General features: G+C 37.0%; 1 protein-coding gene across 4 annotated transcripts in view; it reads left to right on the forward strand.

Moving 5' to 3' along the window:
* COL12A1 (collagen type XII alpha 1 chain) overlaps positions 1-18,530 on the forward strand; it is a 223,217-nt gene that overhangs the window by 185,146 nt on the left and 19,541 nt on the right. For all 4 annotated transcript variants that reach the window (XM_077289886.1, XM_077289885.1, XM_077289887.1 and 1 more), the window contains 7 exons: positions 2,133-2,279; positions 3,442-3,519; positions 8,627-8,713; positions 9,139-9,192; positions 10,942-11,037; positions 11,290-11,343; positions 11,517-11,570. In XM_077289886.1, the coding sequence (XP_077146001.1) occupies positions 2,133-2,279; positions 3,442-3,519; positions 8,627-8,713; positions 9,139-9,192; positions 10,942-11,037; positions 11,290-11,343; positions 11,517-11,570 (570 nt within the window). The remainder of the gene's footprint in view (positions 1-2,132; positions 2,280-3,441; positions 3,520-8,626; positions 8,714-9,138; positions 9,193-10,941; positions 11,038-11,289; positions 11,344-11,516; positions 11,571-18,530) is intronic.

An 18,530-nucleotide genomic window follows, 5' to 3' on the forward strand; every position in this document is an offset into this window, starting at 1 on the left:
TTACCATAATGTAATGATTACAATTAAACTTTCATATATTATAGATTCATTATCCACCAACTGAAATTTGTCAGGTCTTTTATTGTTTTAATACTGATGATTTTGGCCTACAACTCCTGATAACCCAAAAAACCTGTCTCAATAAATTAGCATATCAAGAAAAGGTTCTCTAAACGACCTATTACCCTAATCTTCTGAATCAACTAATTAACTCTAAACACATGCAAAAGATACCTGAGGCTTTTAAAAACTCCCTGCCTGGTTCATTACTCAAAACCCCCATCATGGGTAAGACTAGCGACCTGACAGATGTCAAGAAGGCCATCAATGACACCCTCAAGCAAGAGGGTAAGACCCAGAAAGAAATTTCTCAACAAATAGGCTGTTCCCAGAGTGCTGTATCAAGGCACCTCAATGGTAAGTCTGTTGGAAGGAAACAATGTGGCAGAAAACGCTGTACAACGAGAAGAGGTGACCGGACCCTGAGGAAGATTGTGGAGAAGGACCGATTCCAGACCTTGGGGAACCTGAGGAAGCAGTGGACTGAGTCTGGTGTGGAAACATCCAGAGCCACCGTGCACAGGCGTGTGCAGGAAATGGGCTACAGGTGCCGCATTCCCCAGGTAAAGCCACTTTTGAACCATAAACAGCGGCAGAAGCGCCTGACCTGGGCTACAGAGAAGCAGCACTGGACTGTTGCTAAGTGGTCCCAAGTACTTTTTTCTGATGAAAGCAAATTTTGCATGTCATTCGGAAATCAAGGTGCCAGAGTCTGGAGGAAGACTGGGGAGAAGGAAATGCCAAAATGCCTGAAGTCCAGTGTCAAGTACCCAGTCAGTGATGGTGTGGGGTGCCATGTCAGCTGCTGGTGTTGGTCCACTGTGTTTCATCAAGGGCAGGGTCAATGCAGCTAGCTATCAGGAGATTTTGGAGCACTTCATGCTTCCTGGCACCTGCTCACAGTGCCAAAACCACTGGTAAATGGTTTACTGACCATGGTATTACTGTGCTCAATTGGCCTGCCAACTCTCCTGACCTGAACCCCATAGAGAATCTGTGGGATATTGTGAAGAGAAAGTTGAGAGACGCAAGACCCAACACTCTGGATGAGCTTAAGGCCGCTATTGAAGCATCCTGGGCCTCCATAACATCTCAGCAGTGTCACAGGCTGATTGCCTCCATGCCACGCCGCATTGAAGCAGTCATTTCTGCCAAAGGATTCCCGACCAAGTATTGAGTACATAACTGAACATTATTATTTGATGTTTTTTTTGTTTGGTATTAAAAAACACTTTTATTTGATTGGACGGTTGAAATATGCTAATTTATTGAGACAGGTTTTTTGGGTTATCAGGAGTTGTAGGCCAAAATCATCAGTATTAAAACAATAAAAGACCTGACAAATTTCAGTTGGTGGATAATGAATCTATAATATATGAAAGTTTAATTGTAATCATTACATTATGGTAAATAATGAAATTTAACACTATATGCTAATTTTTTGAGAAGGACCTGTACTAGAATGTGTGGACAGCGTTTCAAATGAGGTACACCTATTAATTGGTTTATTTAAACAGAAAGAAAGGGAGTCATTATAGGATTTGTAACTGAGGATTTTGTAACATATTTTAAAAATGTCCCATTTTAATGATGATCAGCACATTTTTTTTATGCCTCATATATTGCTGTTGCTTTATTAGTTTACAGTTTTCTACAGAAGTGTTATATTTTTGCAATTTATTTCTGATTTTAGATAAATAGAAGCTTTAAGAGGGTGGCTTTGCTCAGCTAAGCTTTAAAGTACTTACCTTTTCAGTGTAAAATTGCCTTTTCCTTCTGTTCTAGTCATAATAGATACAATCGAGACAGAGATGTATCTTTCTTCCCTGTTAACATACATACTTGTTAGACTAACATACAGAGTATTGACAGGCATTATGAAGAAGCAGGACGAAGAATGTGACCGAGTGACAAAAGTTCTTTAGAGTATGACGATAATTTCATGTGCATGTGTACAAATGTGCTACACTATTTTTATGTAGATGTTTATTTGTAGACATTTTCTATTCCATTTCAATTCAGAAATGTCTTCAGTTTTTTTAGAATCTGATTTAAAATGTCATTGCCTTTAGGTCAATGTTGTGGTGTCTCCTACATACGTAAAAATTTTTATCGACTGTAATGAAGTGGGGGAGAAACCAATCAAGGCGGCTGGCAACATTACAACAGATGGGTTTGAAGTACTTGGGAAGCTCAAGGGAGACAAGAAATCTGCTCCAGTAAGTCACTGTTTTAATAGAAAAAATGATATGTTGCCAAGTATCCAAGTAGATATTTTTGGCTCTCTTGTCTATTACAGCCTAATGTTATTTGTGTAGCTAGAGTGCAGTCTTGCCAATATAACCGTAGAGCTGGACATATACATTAGATATGTATCTATAGGATGTGAGGAGGCACAAATGTACCCTGATGTCTTTTGTTGAGGAATTATTGGTCAGTCAGATTGGATACTGTAGCACACTTGAATTTTTCAGGTGTCTTTAAGCTATATTTGCCTTTCCACTTGTTGAAATAACATAGACTATGCAAAGCAGCCAACAAGGTATACGTTTGAGGTAGTTGAAGTTGATTCTGTATGTTTCAACCAAAAGATCACATAAAGATGTAGCAGCTATCAACATGATGGCTGTTGCAGTATATTAATGCACCATAGCGCTTTACGCTCAAGGCCCATTCTCATTAAATTTAATATGTGTGGCATATTACACGATTGTCATAGCATATCACAGCTGTCTTGTTGGTCACTGCATCTGTAGTAATATAGATGGACTTTTTCTGTATAGTCATCTACCATTGTTTTGCCTTCAGTAATTTTTTTACTGGTCAAGAAAGTGTAATTATGGAAACGGCTGATGCATCAAATTTAACTTTTTGGTTTGTCATGTGTACTGCTTTGGACAAATCAGTGATTCCATTAATGTTTATTTCTTAAAACAGAACATTTATTCAGAATTTGACAATAAAAAAAAGTGTTTAAGACTTCGCATCATTGAAGTTTTTTTATTTTAAAAATATCCATACCTCATCCACAATTAGGTGCAAGTACACCCACTCATAGTACAGACAGAACTACAATAAAACACTATGCATTGAAAATGTAAGAGCTGGGACTGTGTTGGCAATATCCCAAGGTGTAATACTTTTACACAATTTTTATGTGCCACATCAAATATAGCCAGAACAATGAATCTTACAATGAAGCAGCTTGCCAAACAAGTAGAACTTACATTCACTTACGAGATGACATCACGCCATGTAATCCGCTGCAGATGTTCATTTGTCATCTGTTCAGATGTGGATGCTTAGCAAATGTCTTGAAATGTCTGATAAAGAAATACACAAGTGACATGACAAGTAAACAAGTATTTGCCGTGTTCCCAGTTCCTTCTCCAGATGTTTGACATTGTATGTACTGTAACCTGGACAAGCCGCGATAGATGCTGTGATATTCCGTCTATGGTAAGTCTTACATAAATATTTTTACATGTGATAATCCTATGGCTTCAGTAGCAAAGTATACTTTCTGTGCAGTTAAGGGATATACTGTATAGAAATATACTTTTTTTTACCAAAACTTCAAAATACATGACAGGGCACCGAGTTAACAAGTGCAATTTATGCAGCAGATAGGCCATTGGGTTCCATCAAGCATCGGTGACAAACTTTAACGTGACTGCACAGGTACCAAAATAAATGTTTTCAAATACAAAAAGAATGTTCTGGGAGACATTGACCTGTATTTCATTATCTTAATCTCCCTCTAACATTAAATACCATATATTTAGGATATTTGTTAAGTTGCATTATAAGCACATGATATTTGAATTAATGCATTCATACTCTTTGATGAATTGAGGTGCATTGTCTGACAATGGATTTAATATAGTTTAAAGAAATTATATCCTTTCCAGTCATTTCGGTAGGAATAATTTTTTCAGGATTGTGTAATGTCCTCATAAATTTCCCACAAAGTTTCGCAAGACTTGAGTATCACATAGTGGCAGTCGAAAAACAGGATTAAACTGCCAAAGCATCAAAGCTTTCTGGTAAAAGTATTAAAGTAGCGCAGTACAATAAATCATTTGGTGCATTTGCTATGTTTTTATCATCTGAATGATTACACAATTATGCCCATTCTTAGTGCAGGAAAAGATGTAAACTAGTAGCCAATCTGAATGTCATTTATTTAAGAATCTTACACAAACACAAAGGCTTTTCGGATATCAGATGACTCTAGCAATCTGCTAAGATATACAAAACTGGGACTGCAAAAGCAAATGCATTTTTGGCTACTTGTACATAGGAAATTAATATTCTTTGGAAAAGTAATTCTTCAAACCATTTCTGGCATCTCTTACATCATGTATTAGCCCACTATTAGCCAAATATAAACAAAGAAATATATTGTGTTTGCAGAGATAATTCCCAGCACTGAATCCATTTCACTTAGTCATAATCTCATTTGTGACGTTATGGGTATCACACATATACATGTCAGTATGTACAATCTTCAGCTTCAATATAACTTCAGGATACAGTGGCATGTAAAAGATTGTTATTGTGAACAATTAAGCAAGTTGAAGATGAAATGATCTCTAAAGGCCTAAAGTTGATGACACACTTCATTTGTATTTAAAAAAATATATATATTTTCATTTTTTACATTTTAGAAATTTCAAAAAGGAAAATAGTCTGATACACCCTTGGAGATTTGTGAGCTCAAATAACTTTGACCAAGGATTTAGACATTAATTAGCACTTTCGGGTTATTGCTTGTTTGCTATCATCGTTAGGAAAGGCCAGATGATGCAAATTTCCCCAGCTTTAAAAAAAACAAACAAAAAAAAAACAGCCGCCTCCAATCTTTTGCCAAAAATAGTAGCCATGGGTTCTTCTAAGCAGCTGCCTAACACTCTGAAAATGAAAATTGTGGAGGCCGACAAAGCAGGAAAGGCCGATAAGAAGATAACAAGCATTTTCAAAGTGATCTTTCCTCAGTTCAAAATGTAATTAAGAAATCATAGTTGACAGGAACAGTGGAGGTCAAGAAAAGGTCTGCAAGACCAGGCAAAATTTCAGTGAGAGCTGTTTGTTAGAGATTGCTAGGATTGCTAGAGAGGCAAATCAGAACCCCCCACTTGACTGCAAAAGACCTTCAGAAAGATTTAGCAGACTCTGCAGTTGTGGTACATTGTTCTACTCTTCAGAGACACCTGTACAAATATGGCCTTCATGGAAAAGTCATCAGAAGAAAACCTCTCCTGCTTCTTCCTCATCATAGCATTTAGCAACAGAAGTATGCAAAAAAATCATCTAAGCAAGCTTGATACATTTTGGAAACAAGTCCTGTGGACCAATTAGGTTAACATAGAACTCTTTGGCTGCAGTAATCAAAGTTATGTGTGGAGACAAAAGGGCAAAGAATTTCAGGAAAAGAACATCTCACCAAACATTAGTCAAGGGGATGGATCAATTATGCTTTGGGATTGTGTTGCAGCCAAAGGCACAGTAAACATTTCACGGGAAGAGGGAAAAATGAATTCAATTAAATTTCAACAAAATTCTTGATGCAAACATAACACCATCTGCAAAAAAACTGAAGTTGAAAAGAGAATGGGTTCTGTAAATGGATAGTGATGATCCTAAATGCATGTCAAAATCTACAATAGACTGCCTCAAAAGGCAAAACTTGAAGGTTTTACAATAGCTCTCACAGTCCCCTGATCTGAACATCATTGAAAATCTCTGGCTAGACTTCAAAATAGCAGTGCATGCAAGGCGACCCAGGAGTCTCACAGAACTGGAAGAATTTTCCAAAGAAGAATGGATGAAAATCCCTCAAACAAGAATTGCCTGGCTAAAAAGCGTTTAAAGCTGTGGTACTTGCAAAAGGGGATGCTACTTGGCCTATTTTCCTTTTTGTAAATTTTAAAATGTAAAGGATGACTGAAAAATAAAAAATATATATACATTACCGTTCAAAAGTTTAGGGTCACCCGGACAATTTTGTGCTTTCCATGAAAACTCATACTTTTATTAATCAAATGAGTTGCCAAATGAGTTGAAAATCTAGGCCAGACATTGACAAGATTCGAAAAAAAGATTTTTATTTTAAATCATAATTTTCTCCTTCAAACTTTGCTTTCACCAAAGAATGCTCCCTTTTCAGCAATCACAGAATTGCAGACCTTTGGCATTCTAGCAGTTCATTTGCTGAAGTAATCTGAAGAAATTTCACCCCATGCTTCCAGAATCCCCTCCCACAAGTTGGTTTGGCTTGATGGGCACTTTTTGCATACCATACGGTCAAGCTGCTCCCACAACAGCTCAATGGGGTTGAGATCTGGTGACTGCGCTGGCCAATCCATTACAGATAGAATACCAGCTGCCTGCTTCTTCCCTAAATAGTTATTGCATAATTTGGAGGTGTGCTTTGGGTCATTGTCCTGTTTTAGGATGAAATTGGCTCCAATCAAGCGCTGTCCACAGGGTATGGCATGGCATTGCAAAATGGAGTAATAGCCTTCCTTATTCAATATCCCTTTTACCTTGTACAAATTTCCCACATTACCAGCACCAAAGCAACCCCAGACCATCATATTACCTCCACTATGCTTGACAGATGGCGTCAGGAACAAATGTTCTTCTGTCTGATCCAAACACCTCAAACTTGGATTCGTCTGTCCATAACACTTTTTTCCAATCTTCCTCTGTCCAATGTCTGTGTTCTTTTGCCCATATTAATCTTTTCCTTTTATTAGCCAGTCTCAGATATGGCTTTTTCTTTGCCACTCTGTCCTGAAGGCCAGCATGCCGGAGTTGCCTCTTCACTGTAGACATTGACACTGACGTTTTGCATGTACTATTTAATGAAGCTGCCAGTTGAGGACCTGTGAGGCGTCGATTTATCAAACTACTGACTCTAATGTACTTGTCTTGTTGCTCAGTTGTGCAGCGAGGCCTCCTACTTCTCTTTCTACTCTGGTTAGAGACTGTTTGTTCTCTCCTCTGAAGGGATTAGTACACATCGTTGTAGGAAATCTTAAGTTTCTTGGCAATTTCTCGCATGGAATAGCCTTCATTTCTAAGAACAAGGATAAATTGTCGAGTTTCACATGAAAGTTATTTTTTTCTAGCCATTTTGAGAGTTAAATGGAACCAACAAATGTAATGTTCCAGATACTCAACTAGCTTAAAGGAAGGTCAGGTTTATAGGTTCTCTAATCAGACAAACTGTTTTCAGCTGTGCTAACATACTTGCACAAGGGTTTTCAAGGGTATTCTAACCATCCATTAGCCTTCTTACACAGTTAGCAAATGCAAAGTACCATAAGAACACTGGAGAGATGGTTGTTGGAAATGGGCCTCTGTACACCTATGAAGATATTTCATTACAAACCAGACGTTTGCAGCTAGAATAGTAACTTACCATATTAACAATGTATAGAGTGTATTTCTGAATCATTTAATATTAGCTTCTTTGGAAAAAACTGTGCTTTTCTTTCAAAAATAAGGAAATTTGTAAGTGACCCTAAACTTTTGAACGGTAGCGTGTGTGTGTATATATACAGCAGGGGTGCCCAAACTTTTACATGCCACTGTAGATGGGTGAATGGACAATAGATTTAGATAGACATAGGTGGATGAATAGATGCATGGAGAGATTGATTCATAGATAGATGATAAATTAAGATTGAGATATATAGAAGGATAGATTTATATAAAGATAGATCGATAAATTGATAGATATAGATGATCAGATAGATATAGATAGATAGATGGTAGATAGATTTAGTTAGGGATAGATAGATACTAGATAGCTAGATAGATTTAGTTAGAGATGGATAGATAGATAGATTGATATGTTTTGCATGTGAATTTGTTACCTTACTATTATACCATGGGATAAGGTGAATGTAATTGACTCCTGCAGAAGATATTTGGAGCTGACATATCTCTTTAAATCTTCAAATCTTCAGGGGTTTAATATATTCTTTCATGTGTCTTGATTATCTAAAAGTTTCAAATCAAAAATTGTGAAGAACCAAGTTTATGTTTCAGAGGATTTACCCTTTCATCTATTTGTAAAAAAATCAGTTACAAAATCAACCAGTGCTCACACTCCTGCAGTTCAGTGCTACATCTGTCACTTCTCAGATGATTGTGTATAAGCTGCAGTGCTGACATCATGTCGACAGCGCTGCAGCCCATTACTGAGCTTAGTGGCTTTGCCCCATAATTTTTTTTATAAAAAGATGAAAGCGGAAATCTGCTTTAATTTTTTTTTAAAGTGATAAGATATAATAAGATATAATGACATATGTATAATATGACTATAAATAACCTGGCTACTCATACCTGTATTTGGTGAATGCATAAAATGCATCACCAGAAAATAATGGATTATAGTGCTTGGTTCTGGATAGAAAAGTCTCAACTGAACTGATAAGAGGCTGTGGATTCTTGGTTAAGAACTTGGCATATGATGACAATAACAAGCGCTTATATACTGGTGGTAATTACAATTTATATTTAATGTGTTTTCATCAAAGTGTCACTTTTTCAGAGAGATGAAGCTAAGTGCCCGCCTCTGCCACATGCCTGTACTTGTGCACAAGACAGTGTGGGAGCCCCAGGACCAGCTGGCCCTTCTGTAAGCATTTATTAATAAGTCTTCTTTTCTCGACTCAAAAAGTCAAAGAACAAAAAAAAACTGTTTTTCTCTTATTGATTTCTAAAGTTTCTTATGTTTAGGGTGTTTCTCCATGATCTGTGACAATTATATTAAGCCCCTTCAGCATATACTTGGCTATCTTCTTCTTACCATCTTATTTGTTGAATACTGTACACAAAAGCATTCTGTGCTCTAGATTTGTTGGAGCTGTTGACTAAGATTGGCAGAAATAATGAAAAGGGAATGTTCGAAAGGGAAGAATTTCTGATGGCTTTCTGCCAAATATGTTAAAGTAAAAGGAAAAATACATATCTTAAACCTCTGAGTGCTCAAGGCTTTGTATTAGGAGTTAAAAGATTTCTGTCTGATATAGTGGAATTACAAAACTACCCTCTCATTTTTAGGGTATGCCTGGTAGCAAAGGTCCCAGAGGTGACAGAGGTGTAGATGGACCATCTGTAAGTAAATGTGATATTATGTTGTGTATATGATGCCTTAATTAGTAATTATAATTGTATGATGTATATATGTTTACATTTTTTAAATTCTAGATAGGTTATTAACTTTTTTCTGGATTATCTTTATATTGTTCTTTATTACTGATGTAAAATATCTCCCCTGCAATAATTTGAAATGACCAACTGGCTTTCAGAATGTGAGCAGTAGTCAGGAATGAATAGTAACATTGTATTACAGATATGCTAGAAAAGGAATCCACATTGTAGTTGGTGAGAGCAGAAAACTATTACTAGGCTTTTCCCACTTGGAGGAATAAGTCCGCACCCTCAGGTCCTATACAAGCTGCTCTCTGACCTCATAAAAACTGCGAACAGTAAGGGAACACATAGACCTACAAGAGTGGAGCGATAATGTAAGAAAACAGACTGGTTCTAATTAGTGCTAAACTCCCAGAGTTAAAAAAACATGGAGTATGTTTTCTTTTTTTCTAAAATAAAGGAAAAATAAACATTTTATTGAAACAACTGATGGGATTATCATATAGCAGCTTTTTTGTCAGACCAGTTCTGCATTGAATTTGACAGCTGTGGGACTATTGTAGTTTTCTGATAATTTCTTATATTCATCCTTACATTTTAATAAATAACTGAAAATCCAAAAACATACTGATAGGGAATTAAGATCGTGAGCTCCATCGGTGACAGCGATGATCATGTGTGCAAACTGTGAAGCGCTGCGGAATATGTTAGTGCTATAAAAATAAAGATTATTATTATGTAATGTTTGGAAAAATTCCATAACCCTAATAAAGAATTTTAATGGTCATTGGCAAAATTAAGGGAATTTGCTTTTACCTGTGAGCCCCCATCAATAAACATCTATTCAGGGCACCTTTGATTTGTAACAAACTGATTTTCTTCAAATTGAGCTTTTCATCCAATTTGGACAAATCGAACCTAAATCAATTTTTTTTAAATTTGCTCATCTGTATATATGACAATTCTAGTTGTTATGTATTCATGCAGTCCCAGGAAAAATGAGTTTTGTATCTTTAAACATTTTGTTTTCTAGCAACATCTGCCAGGACAAAAACAATTAGGAGAGATTTAGTCTGGTGAATATGGGACTTTAAGAAATCTATTAGGTTATGAGGGTTAAATGTACTTTAAAATAATTTAGTACCCAATTCTTAAATTTTGGGGGTGGTTTTAAAGCAAAAAAGTAGAAAGGAAAGTGAGAGGTGTTTTTTTTTTTTTAAATCAGTAACATCATTCTCCTAAGGCAGTGGAGGAATGAATTTGATTGTATATGCCAGAAGCTCACAATCTATAGCATCTAGGTATATTTACAAAAATAAATGACAGGAAATGGAACTACTTGATTGGTTACATGCTATAATGCATTCAAGATTTCATATTAAAAGTGACAGGAATAGTGGACTTTGTAATGAAAAGTATAAGTATAAGTTGTGAATAATTGTACTAGAATTAAGCTAGGCGAGTTACTCTATAAAATACATTCCAAGCATACCAGAATTGTATATAAAATTAATTTTTAGCAAATCCTATGTTTGGAGCAGAAGATACATGTTGAGAGGCTTCGATAAATGGTTATTAATTGGCTGGCCAGAAGCAGACTCATCATTTAACCGACACTCATAAAGATTGGGAAGGAATGGTAGGGGAGAGGAACTATTATGCTGATCTTAACTCTTTTATGGACTTGTATTTTATGAACCTAAATTATAGGGTCCTACAGGACAACGAGGTGAACAAGGTTTACCTGGTCCACAGGGGCCTCCTGGACCTCAAGGACCTCCTGGACTTTCCATTCCTGGAGAACCTGTAAGTTGGAAAACATTTGTTAAAAATGTCATAAAATACATCACATTCTAAGTGTTCTTGTAAAATATTTTGTGTTGATTCATAATCATGTATAAGCTAATAGAGATTTAGTTATAGCTGACACTCCCAATCCTGATAAGTATTTCATGTTGAAAGTGTTTTAAAATATTTTGAGATTACATTAAATTATGTGACATTATAAAGTCATACATAGGTTGTAATTAATCATCTATATTTCACATATTTGTTTAGGGTCGTCAGGGATTCAAAGGCGATCAAGGTGACCCTGGATTGCCAGGAAGAATGGTAAATTAGTTGCTTGAATTTCTTTAAGTTTATGCTTTTATTTGCTAAATTATTCTATATTTAATAAGATACAAATTTTCATTTAACTGTTTTTTAATAATATTGGCATACTATTTTTGAGTACTACTTAAGAAATGTGTCTTCACCATTGATTTTTTAAAATCTATTTTAAGGGATCTCCTGGTGTAACGGGACCACCTGGACCTATGGGACCACCAGGACCAAGGGTATGTTCCCACATCCAACTTTTTATCATTGTTGTATTGTCTAATGGCATATAAAGTTGGTCAACAATGGGCTTAAAAAGTATGATTGATCATCAAGGATAATAAAAAAGCGCAAAGTTAAATATCTATAATAATGTTTGCAAGGATTTTGTTGTAGTTCAGCTATCTCATCTGTATTAACTAGCCCTATTTTTGATTGAGGAACTGTTTTACATTTCCCTTATTCATGAATGTAGGGGTTATTTGTAGTAATGTCATTTGTTGTAAACTTAAAAGATGAGAAAGTTAGATCAAAGGTCACCCTAGTGCAGAGGGTCAACTGTGCAAACTGCAAATTATTAATAATAACGTTGTGAGAACTTAATGCATCCCCTAAACATGCAGTTCTAAAACATCTTGCAAATCATCTTGTATCTTTTAATGAGTCGCAGATCACAATTACTTGTAGAGTTAATCCTTACACATTATACAAATGACCTGCAAGCAGCTTGAGGCGGTGGTTGGAAAACATTCTGCTCGGCCAAACTGTCCTTCTTCTGTAATCCTTTCTTATAATAAATTATCCAAATAGAAACTTTCCAAAATTTTCTTTTACTTGTTTAAATTGTTTAGTTCATCTTAATAACTAAGAATCAAATACATTACAGAATTGCTAAGAAAACACAGTTCAAAATCCTGCAAACTTATATTTTTAGACTTGTGCTCTTCAAGCATCAAAAGAGAAGTCTGGGAGGGAAAATCTGGGATTTTGTCTTTGCCAAACAAAACTAGGGATTATTTGGGTTAGCCAATATATTTAACACATTTGTTTCCTTTACATCTGGGCTGCAGGATTCCTGTGGAGTGACAAAGACTAATCTTGCCGTGTGGACAGTAACATATTAAGCCTAATGAACCATATTATACATGCATTATAGATATTTAATATGCAGAATAAATTTACATATTTTTTTTAATTAATATTGGGTTAATCAGAATGCAACACATAGAAGTAGTTTATCAAAGCTATTTGATTTAAATTTGGGGCAGCTGCTCACAAAAGCCAAGGAAGAATTGGGTGCTATAGACAGCTACTCCATTGTTAATTTGCATTACTTTTTATAAATCTCCCCCATTATTTCTTTATGTTTTCATAGAGTCAGTCAGCTTTATTCCGTTATGTTATTGTGGCAACTTGCTGACGTTGATATAATTAAGGCCTTATTTACACGTGACATAAAATTAAGTGCTGTAACTTGGTGTCTAGAGTCTGCAATGTTCTCCATGTGCCTCTCATAGTACAAGAAGACACAATGAGGGTTCTTCTCATGGTTACTATTTGAAACCATGGAAATACATAATGTGACTTGTGCAAATCAATTTGCACATGCCTTTACATCAATACACCAAAATTCTCAATCATAAATTGTTAAGCCAAAAGCATATTAGAAACACAACACCAAGAAATGAAATTTTTTCAGAAGGCTCAAAAATTCTTTATTGATGTTCATTATTAAAATAAAACACAAGAAAACATAGAATATGTAAAGCAGGGCACTACAAACACAGAGAAAAGGTGGGAATTCCTGGATAAATGTATAAAACAATAGCAATATACTGCTCAACAAGAAATTCTGGTATATATTGTAAATTACAAAAAAAAGTAATATAGCATAAATATATATATATATATATATATATATATATATATATATATATATATAGTACAGACCAAAAGTTTGGACACACCTTCTCATTTAAAGATTTTTCTGTATTTTCATGACAATGAAAATTGTACATTCACACTGATGGCATCAAAACAATGAATTAACACGTGGAATTATATACTTAACAAAAAAGTCTGAAACAACTGAAATTATGTCTGATATTCTAGATTCTTCAAAGAAGCCACGTTTTGCTTTGATGAGCTTCAAGAGGTAGTTACCTGGAATGGTTTTTACTTCACAGGTGTGCCCTGTCAGGTTTAATAAGTGGGATTTCTTGCCTTATAAATGGGGTTGGGACCATCAGTTGTGTGCAGAAGTCTGGTGGATACACAGCTGATAGTCCTACTGAATAGACTATTAGAATTTGTATTATGGCAAGAAAAAAGCAGCTAAGTAAAGAAAAATGAGTGGCTATCATTACTTTAAGAAATGAGTGTCAGTCAGTCTGAAAAATTGGGAAAACTTTGAAAGTGTCCCGAAGTGCAGTGGCAAAAACCATCAAGTGCTACAAAGAAACTTGCTCACATGAGGACCGCCCCAGTAAAGGAAGACCAAGAGTCACCTCTGCTTCTGAGGATACGTTCATCCGAGTCACCAGCCTCAGAAATTGCAGGTTAACAGCAGCTCAGATTAGAGACCAGGTGAATGCCACACAGATTTCTAGCAGCAGACACATCTTTACAGGCCTTCATGCTAAAATAGCTGCTAGGAAACCACTGCTAAGGGCAGGCAACAAGCAGAAGAGACTTGTTTGGGCTAAAGAACACAAGGAATGGACATTAGACCAGTGGAAATCTGTGCTTTGGTCTGATGAGTCCAAACTTGAGATCTTTGGTTCCAACCACCGTGTCTTTGTGCGACACAGAAAAGGTGAACGGATGGACTTTACATGCCTGGTTCCCACCATGAAGCATGGAGGAGGAGGTGTGATGGTGTGGGGGTGCTTTCCTGGTGACACTGCTGGGGATTTATTCAAAATTGAAGGCATACTGAACCAGCATGGCTACCACAGCATCTTGCAGCAGCATGCTATTCCATCCAGTTTGCGTTTAGTTGGACCATCATTTATTTTTCAACAGGACAATGACCCCAAACACACCTCCAGGCTGTGTAAGGGCTATTTGACCAAGAAGGAGAGTGATGGGGTGCTACGCCAGATGACCTGGCCTCCACAGTCACCAGACCTGAACCCAATCAAGATGGCTTGGGGTGAGCTGGACCACAGAGTGAAGGCAAAAGGGCCAAAAAGTGCTAAGCATCTCTGGGAACTCCTTCAAGTTTGTTGGAAGACCATTCCCGGTGACTACCTCTTGAAGCTCATCAAGAGAATGCCAAGAGTGTTAAAAGCAGTCATCAAAGCAAAAGGTGGCTACTTTGAAGAACCTAGAATATAAGACATAATTTCAGTTGTTTTACACTTTTTTGTTAAGTATATAATTCCATGTGTTAATTCATAGTTTTGATGCCTTCAGTGTGAATGCACAATCTTCATAGTCATGAAAATACAGAAAAATCTTTAAAAAGAGAAGGTGTGTCCAAACTTTTGGTCTCTACTGTATATATATATATATATATATATATATATATATATATATATATATATATATATATATATATATATATATATAGTAGTTCGGGCATCTAACCAATATAAGTGTATCTTAACCTGATGGCAGTATAGAAGGAATTTTTTTTCCAAAAAATAATATGTAATGATTCTGAACACAATATATTGCTACAAAGACACTATAAACAGCTGCAGCTCACAACCATGTGGCTGATAATAGGGTAGAAAAGATACATCAGAATATATTTAATAATGTCAGACAGTTATGGAGGCTGCAACAACAGATTATATACTTCTCCTGGTAATTGCTAACCCTTCATGATAAACCAGGCACATAAAGACAATATATAAAGGTAACGTTACCTGCAATAAGGGTATCCGGGAACAGACCACACCCGACGTGTGTTTTGCAATGAAATGCTTTACATGAGCCACAAAAGTGTGAGGTAATAAAGATATAAGGGTATACATTCTGTGAGTTCTTTTGATTAACCAGCCTTGCTCAAAAGCAGCATTAAGCACAGGCGATGTCGCACCAGGCTTGCTGATCAAAAGAAAAGTAATACTAGGTTATCAGTCTTGTGTGCAGTGTTCATTATTGTGGCTGATGGTATGGGATGTGCAAACAAATTTGGCTCATTTTCTAATCGCGAAATGGTAGGTTATGCAGACATTTTTGCCTATTCATTTTTTTTGAAGAGGACTAACTGCTTCCAAGTTCCGTCTACTTAAAGGAGAGGATATGAAAACAGCCAAGAGCATCCGCGCTGCACAATTTGCATAGATTCCATAGAAATGATTGGAAGTTACTGAATCAGCACAGTGAGCCATGTTGTTTTCATCACTCCCATTAATTTTGTAACATGTATGCAAACTGCATAGTGGTGCTCCACTTGCTTCACTTGATCTCCTATCTTCACCACTGATGGATAGGACAGAGTTATTTCCATCTTGGCTATAAAAGGCAGGCATGGCTATGACACTTTTTTGTAGACACTGTATGGTCACAAAATGGCACATAGGTATTGTTTCACAGACCCATAGAAAATCGTACAGGGTCACACTTTAGGGATTAGTTTCAAGATCTATATTCCTTTAAAGCTTTGTGTGTTACAAATTGTATACATGTTTATGATGTAGTTACATGAATGCCTATGAGTACAGAAAGTGTTATATCTTGGAGAATTGCTGAATATTCAGCCACATGCACACAATGGAGTGATGGGCCGTTTATTGTCTTGTTTGAGGAGGGAATAGGGAATTATACAAAGCAAGTTTTGTTTGGATTGACACCAAAAGAAAAAGCTGGAAGCAGTGATGATATAACAGAGGAGAAGTAAACACTTGCTTCGGGTTTACTACACAAATCACACTGTAAAGTTTTCTTGAATCCATGTAAGATTCTAACATCAGTGATTCATTTTAAAAGTTCATTGGGAAAATGGAGATAAAAGACTGATCAAAATAACGTGTCAGAGATTGTTGGTGCTGAGTGTAAATATCAAGTCAGTCTAACTATTATTACAATTTAGAGATTTAGATTATTTTCATTACTCTTATGACATTCTACTAATAAAAAACATTGTTTTATTCATTTTCAGATATTTTATTATGCTGTGTGGTCAGCTAACAAATATATTTATTATAGCTGTTGCAATGCTGGGTCTCTGAAAGTTATGTGTTGCCTAATATACCTTTGTCCCAGCTGTCTTTAGACATTAGATTTTTACAGGTGGAGCCAAACAAATGTAAAGATTGGCATTGGGGAACTGGAAAACCCAAAATGCTTTTCAGATCTTTTCAGAACTTTTATTTTCCCTAAGCAATCCCAGGGATGTCTGAGAGCAGCTTGTCTCCATTTATTTATGTAATATACATATTTGTTAGACAGAAGTCTGCCAATAGTGAAGCCTCAGAAGATAACTGACTGCTGACATCTACTTGGTGTCTATAGACTGCTTAAATAATGGAGTAATAGTATGCAGTGTCTTATTATAGTGTGTTAGAATAACTAATTCTTTGGAAATGTAATGTAATATTTGTTTTTTATATTAAGTAACAAATTAGGATGTAGAATCTTAACTGGATTCCATAATGTTTGTACAACTTTGAAACCCCAGGTGCCCACACATACAAGACAGCTGTCAACTCAAAGCTTATGCGACAGACAACTATATCTCTCACCCCTATACATGTTCTTATTTTGAATGGATAGAGGAAAGCATGCAATTGGCAAAATGCCTCTGGTGGCAATCTACAGTATTAGCCATGTATATGGATACACCTAAATAAAATGGGAATTGTTGGTGATATCAACTTCCTGTTTGTGGCACATTAGCATATGGGAGGGGGAAAACTTTTCAAGATGGTTGGTGACCATGGTGGCCATTTTGAAGTAGGCCATTTTTTAATGCAACTTTATAAATGGCCCACCCAGGAGAATCCTTATAAATGTCCCACCCCGTATATCTGGCGGAAAAAGGAGCTGAAATTAAAATCGCCATCATAATCTGTTAGTGGGGGCATCAGTCACTCTCTTCAATGTGTTCCTTTAACCCCTTCCTGACCTGTGACTCCACGTAAGTGTCATAAAAGTCGGTTCCAATCCGACCTGTGACGCCTATGTGGCGTCATAGAGGGATCGCGTCCCTGCAGATCGGGTGAAAGGGTTAACTCCAATTTCACCCGATCTGCAGGGACCGGGGAGTGGTACTTCAGCCCAGGGGGGTGGCTGCGCCCCCCCGTGGCTACGATCGCTCTGATTGGCTGTTGAAAGGGAAACAGCCAATCAGAGCAATTTGTAATATTTCACCTATGAAAATTACAATCCAGCCATGGCCGATGCTGCAGTATCATCGGCCATGGCTGGAAACCCTGATCTGCCCCCTGCCACCGCCACTGATCTCCTCCCCAGTCCTCCATTCTGTCCCGTACTGTGGTCCACTCCCCTCCATCCTCCTGTCCGCTCCTCTGTCCTCCTGTCCACTCCCCCATGCTCCGATCCACCCCCCGTGCTCCGATCCCACCGCCTCATACTTACTGAGCCTCCCGGTGTCTGTCCATCTTGTCCATGGGCACCGCCATCTTCCAAAATGGCAGGTGCATGCGCAGTGCGCCTGCCGAATCTGCCAGCCGGCATTTTCGTTCCAGGTACATTTTGATCACTGTGATAAAACCTATCACAGTGATCAAAATAAAAAAAATAGTAAATGAACCCCCCCTTTATCACCCCCATAGGTAGGGACAATAAAAAAATAAAGAAAATATATTTACTTTTATTTTTCCACTAGGGTTAGGGTTAGAACTAGGGTTAGGGCTAGGGTTAGGGCTAGGGTTAGGGCTAGGGTTAGGGTTAGAATTAGGGTTAGAACTAGGGTTAGGGTTAGAATTAGGCTATGTGCACACGGTGCGGATTTGGCTGCGGATCCGCAGCGGATTGGCCGCTGCAGATTCATAGCAGTTTTCCATCAGGTTTACAGTACCATCTAAACCTATGAAAAACCAAATCCGCTGTGCCCATGGTGCAGAAAATACTGCGCGGGAACGCTGCATTATATTTTCCACAGCATGTCAATTCTTTGTGCGGATTCCGCAGCGTTTTACACCTGTTCCTCAATAGGAATCCGCAGGTGAAATCCGCACAAAAAACTATTGAAATCCACTGTAAATCTGCAGGTAAAACGCAGT

This window comes from Ranitomeya variabilis, chromosome 2, assembly GCF_051348905.1.
Source record: "Ranitomeya variabilis isolate aRanVar5 chromosome 2, aRanVar5.hap1, whole genome shotgun sequence".
Taxonomy (NCBI): Eukaryota; Metazoa; Chordata; class Amphibia; order Anura; family Dendrobatidae; genus Ranitomeya; species Ranitomeya variabilis.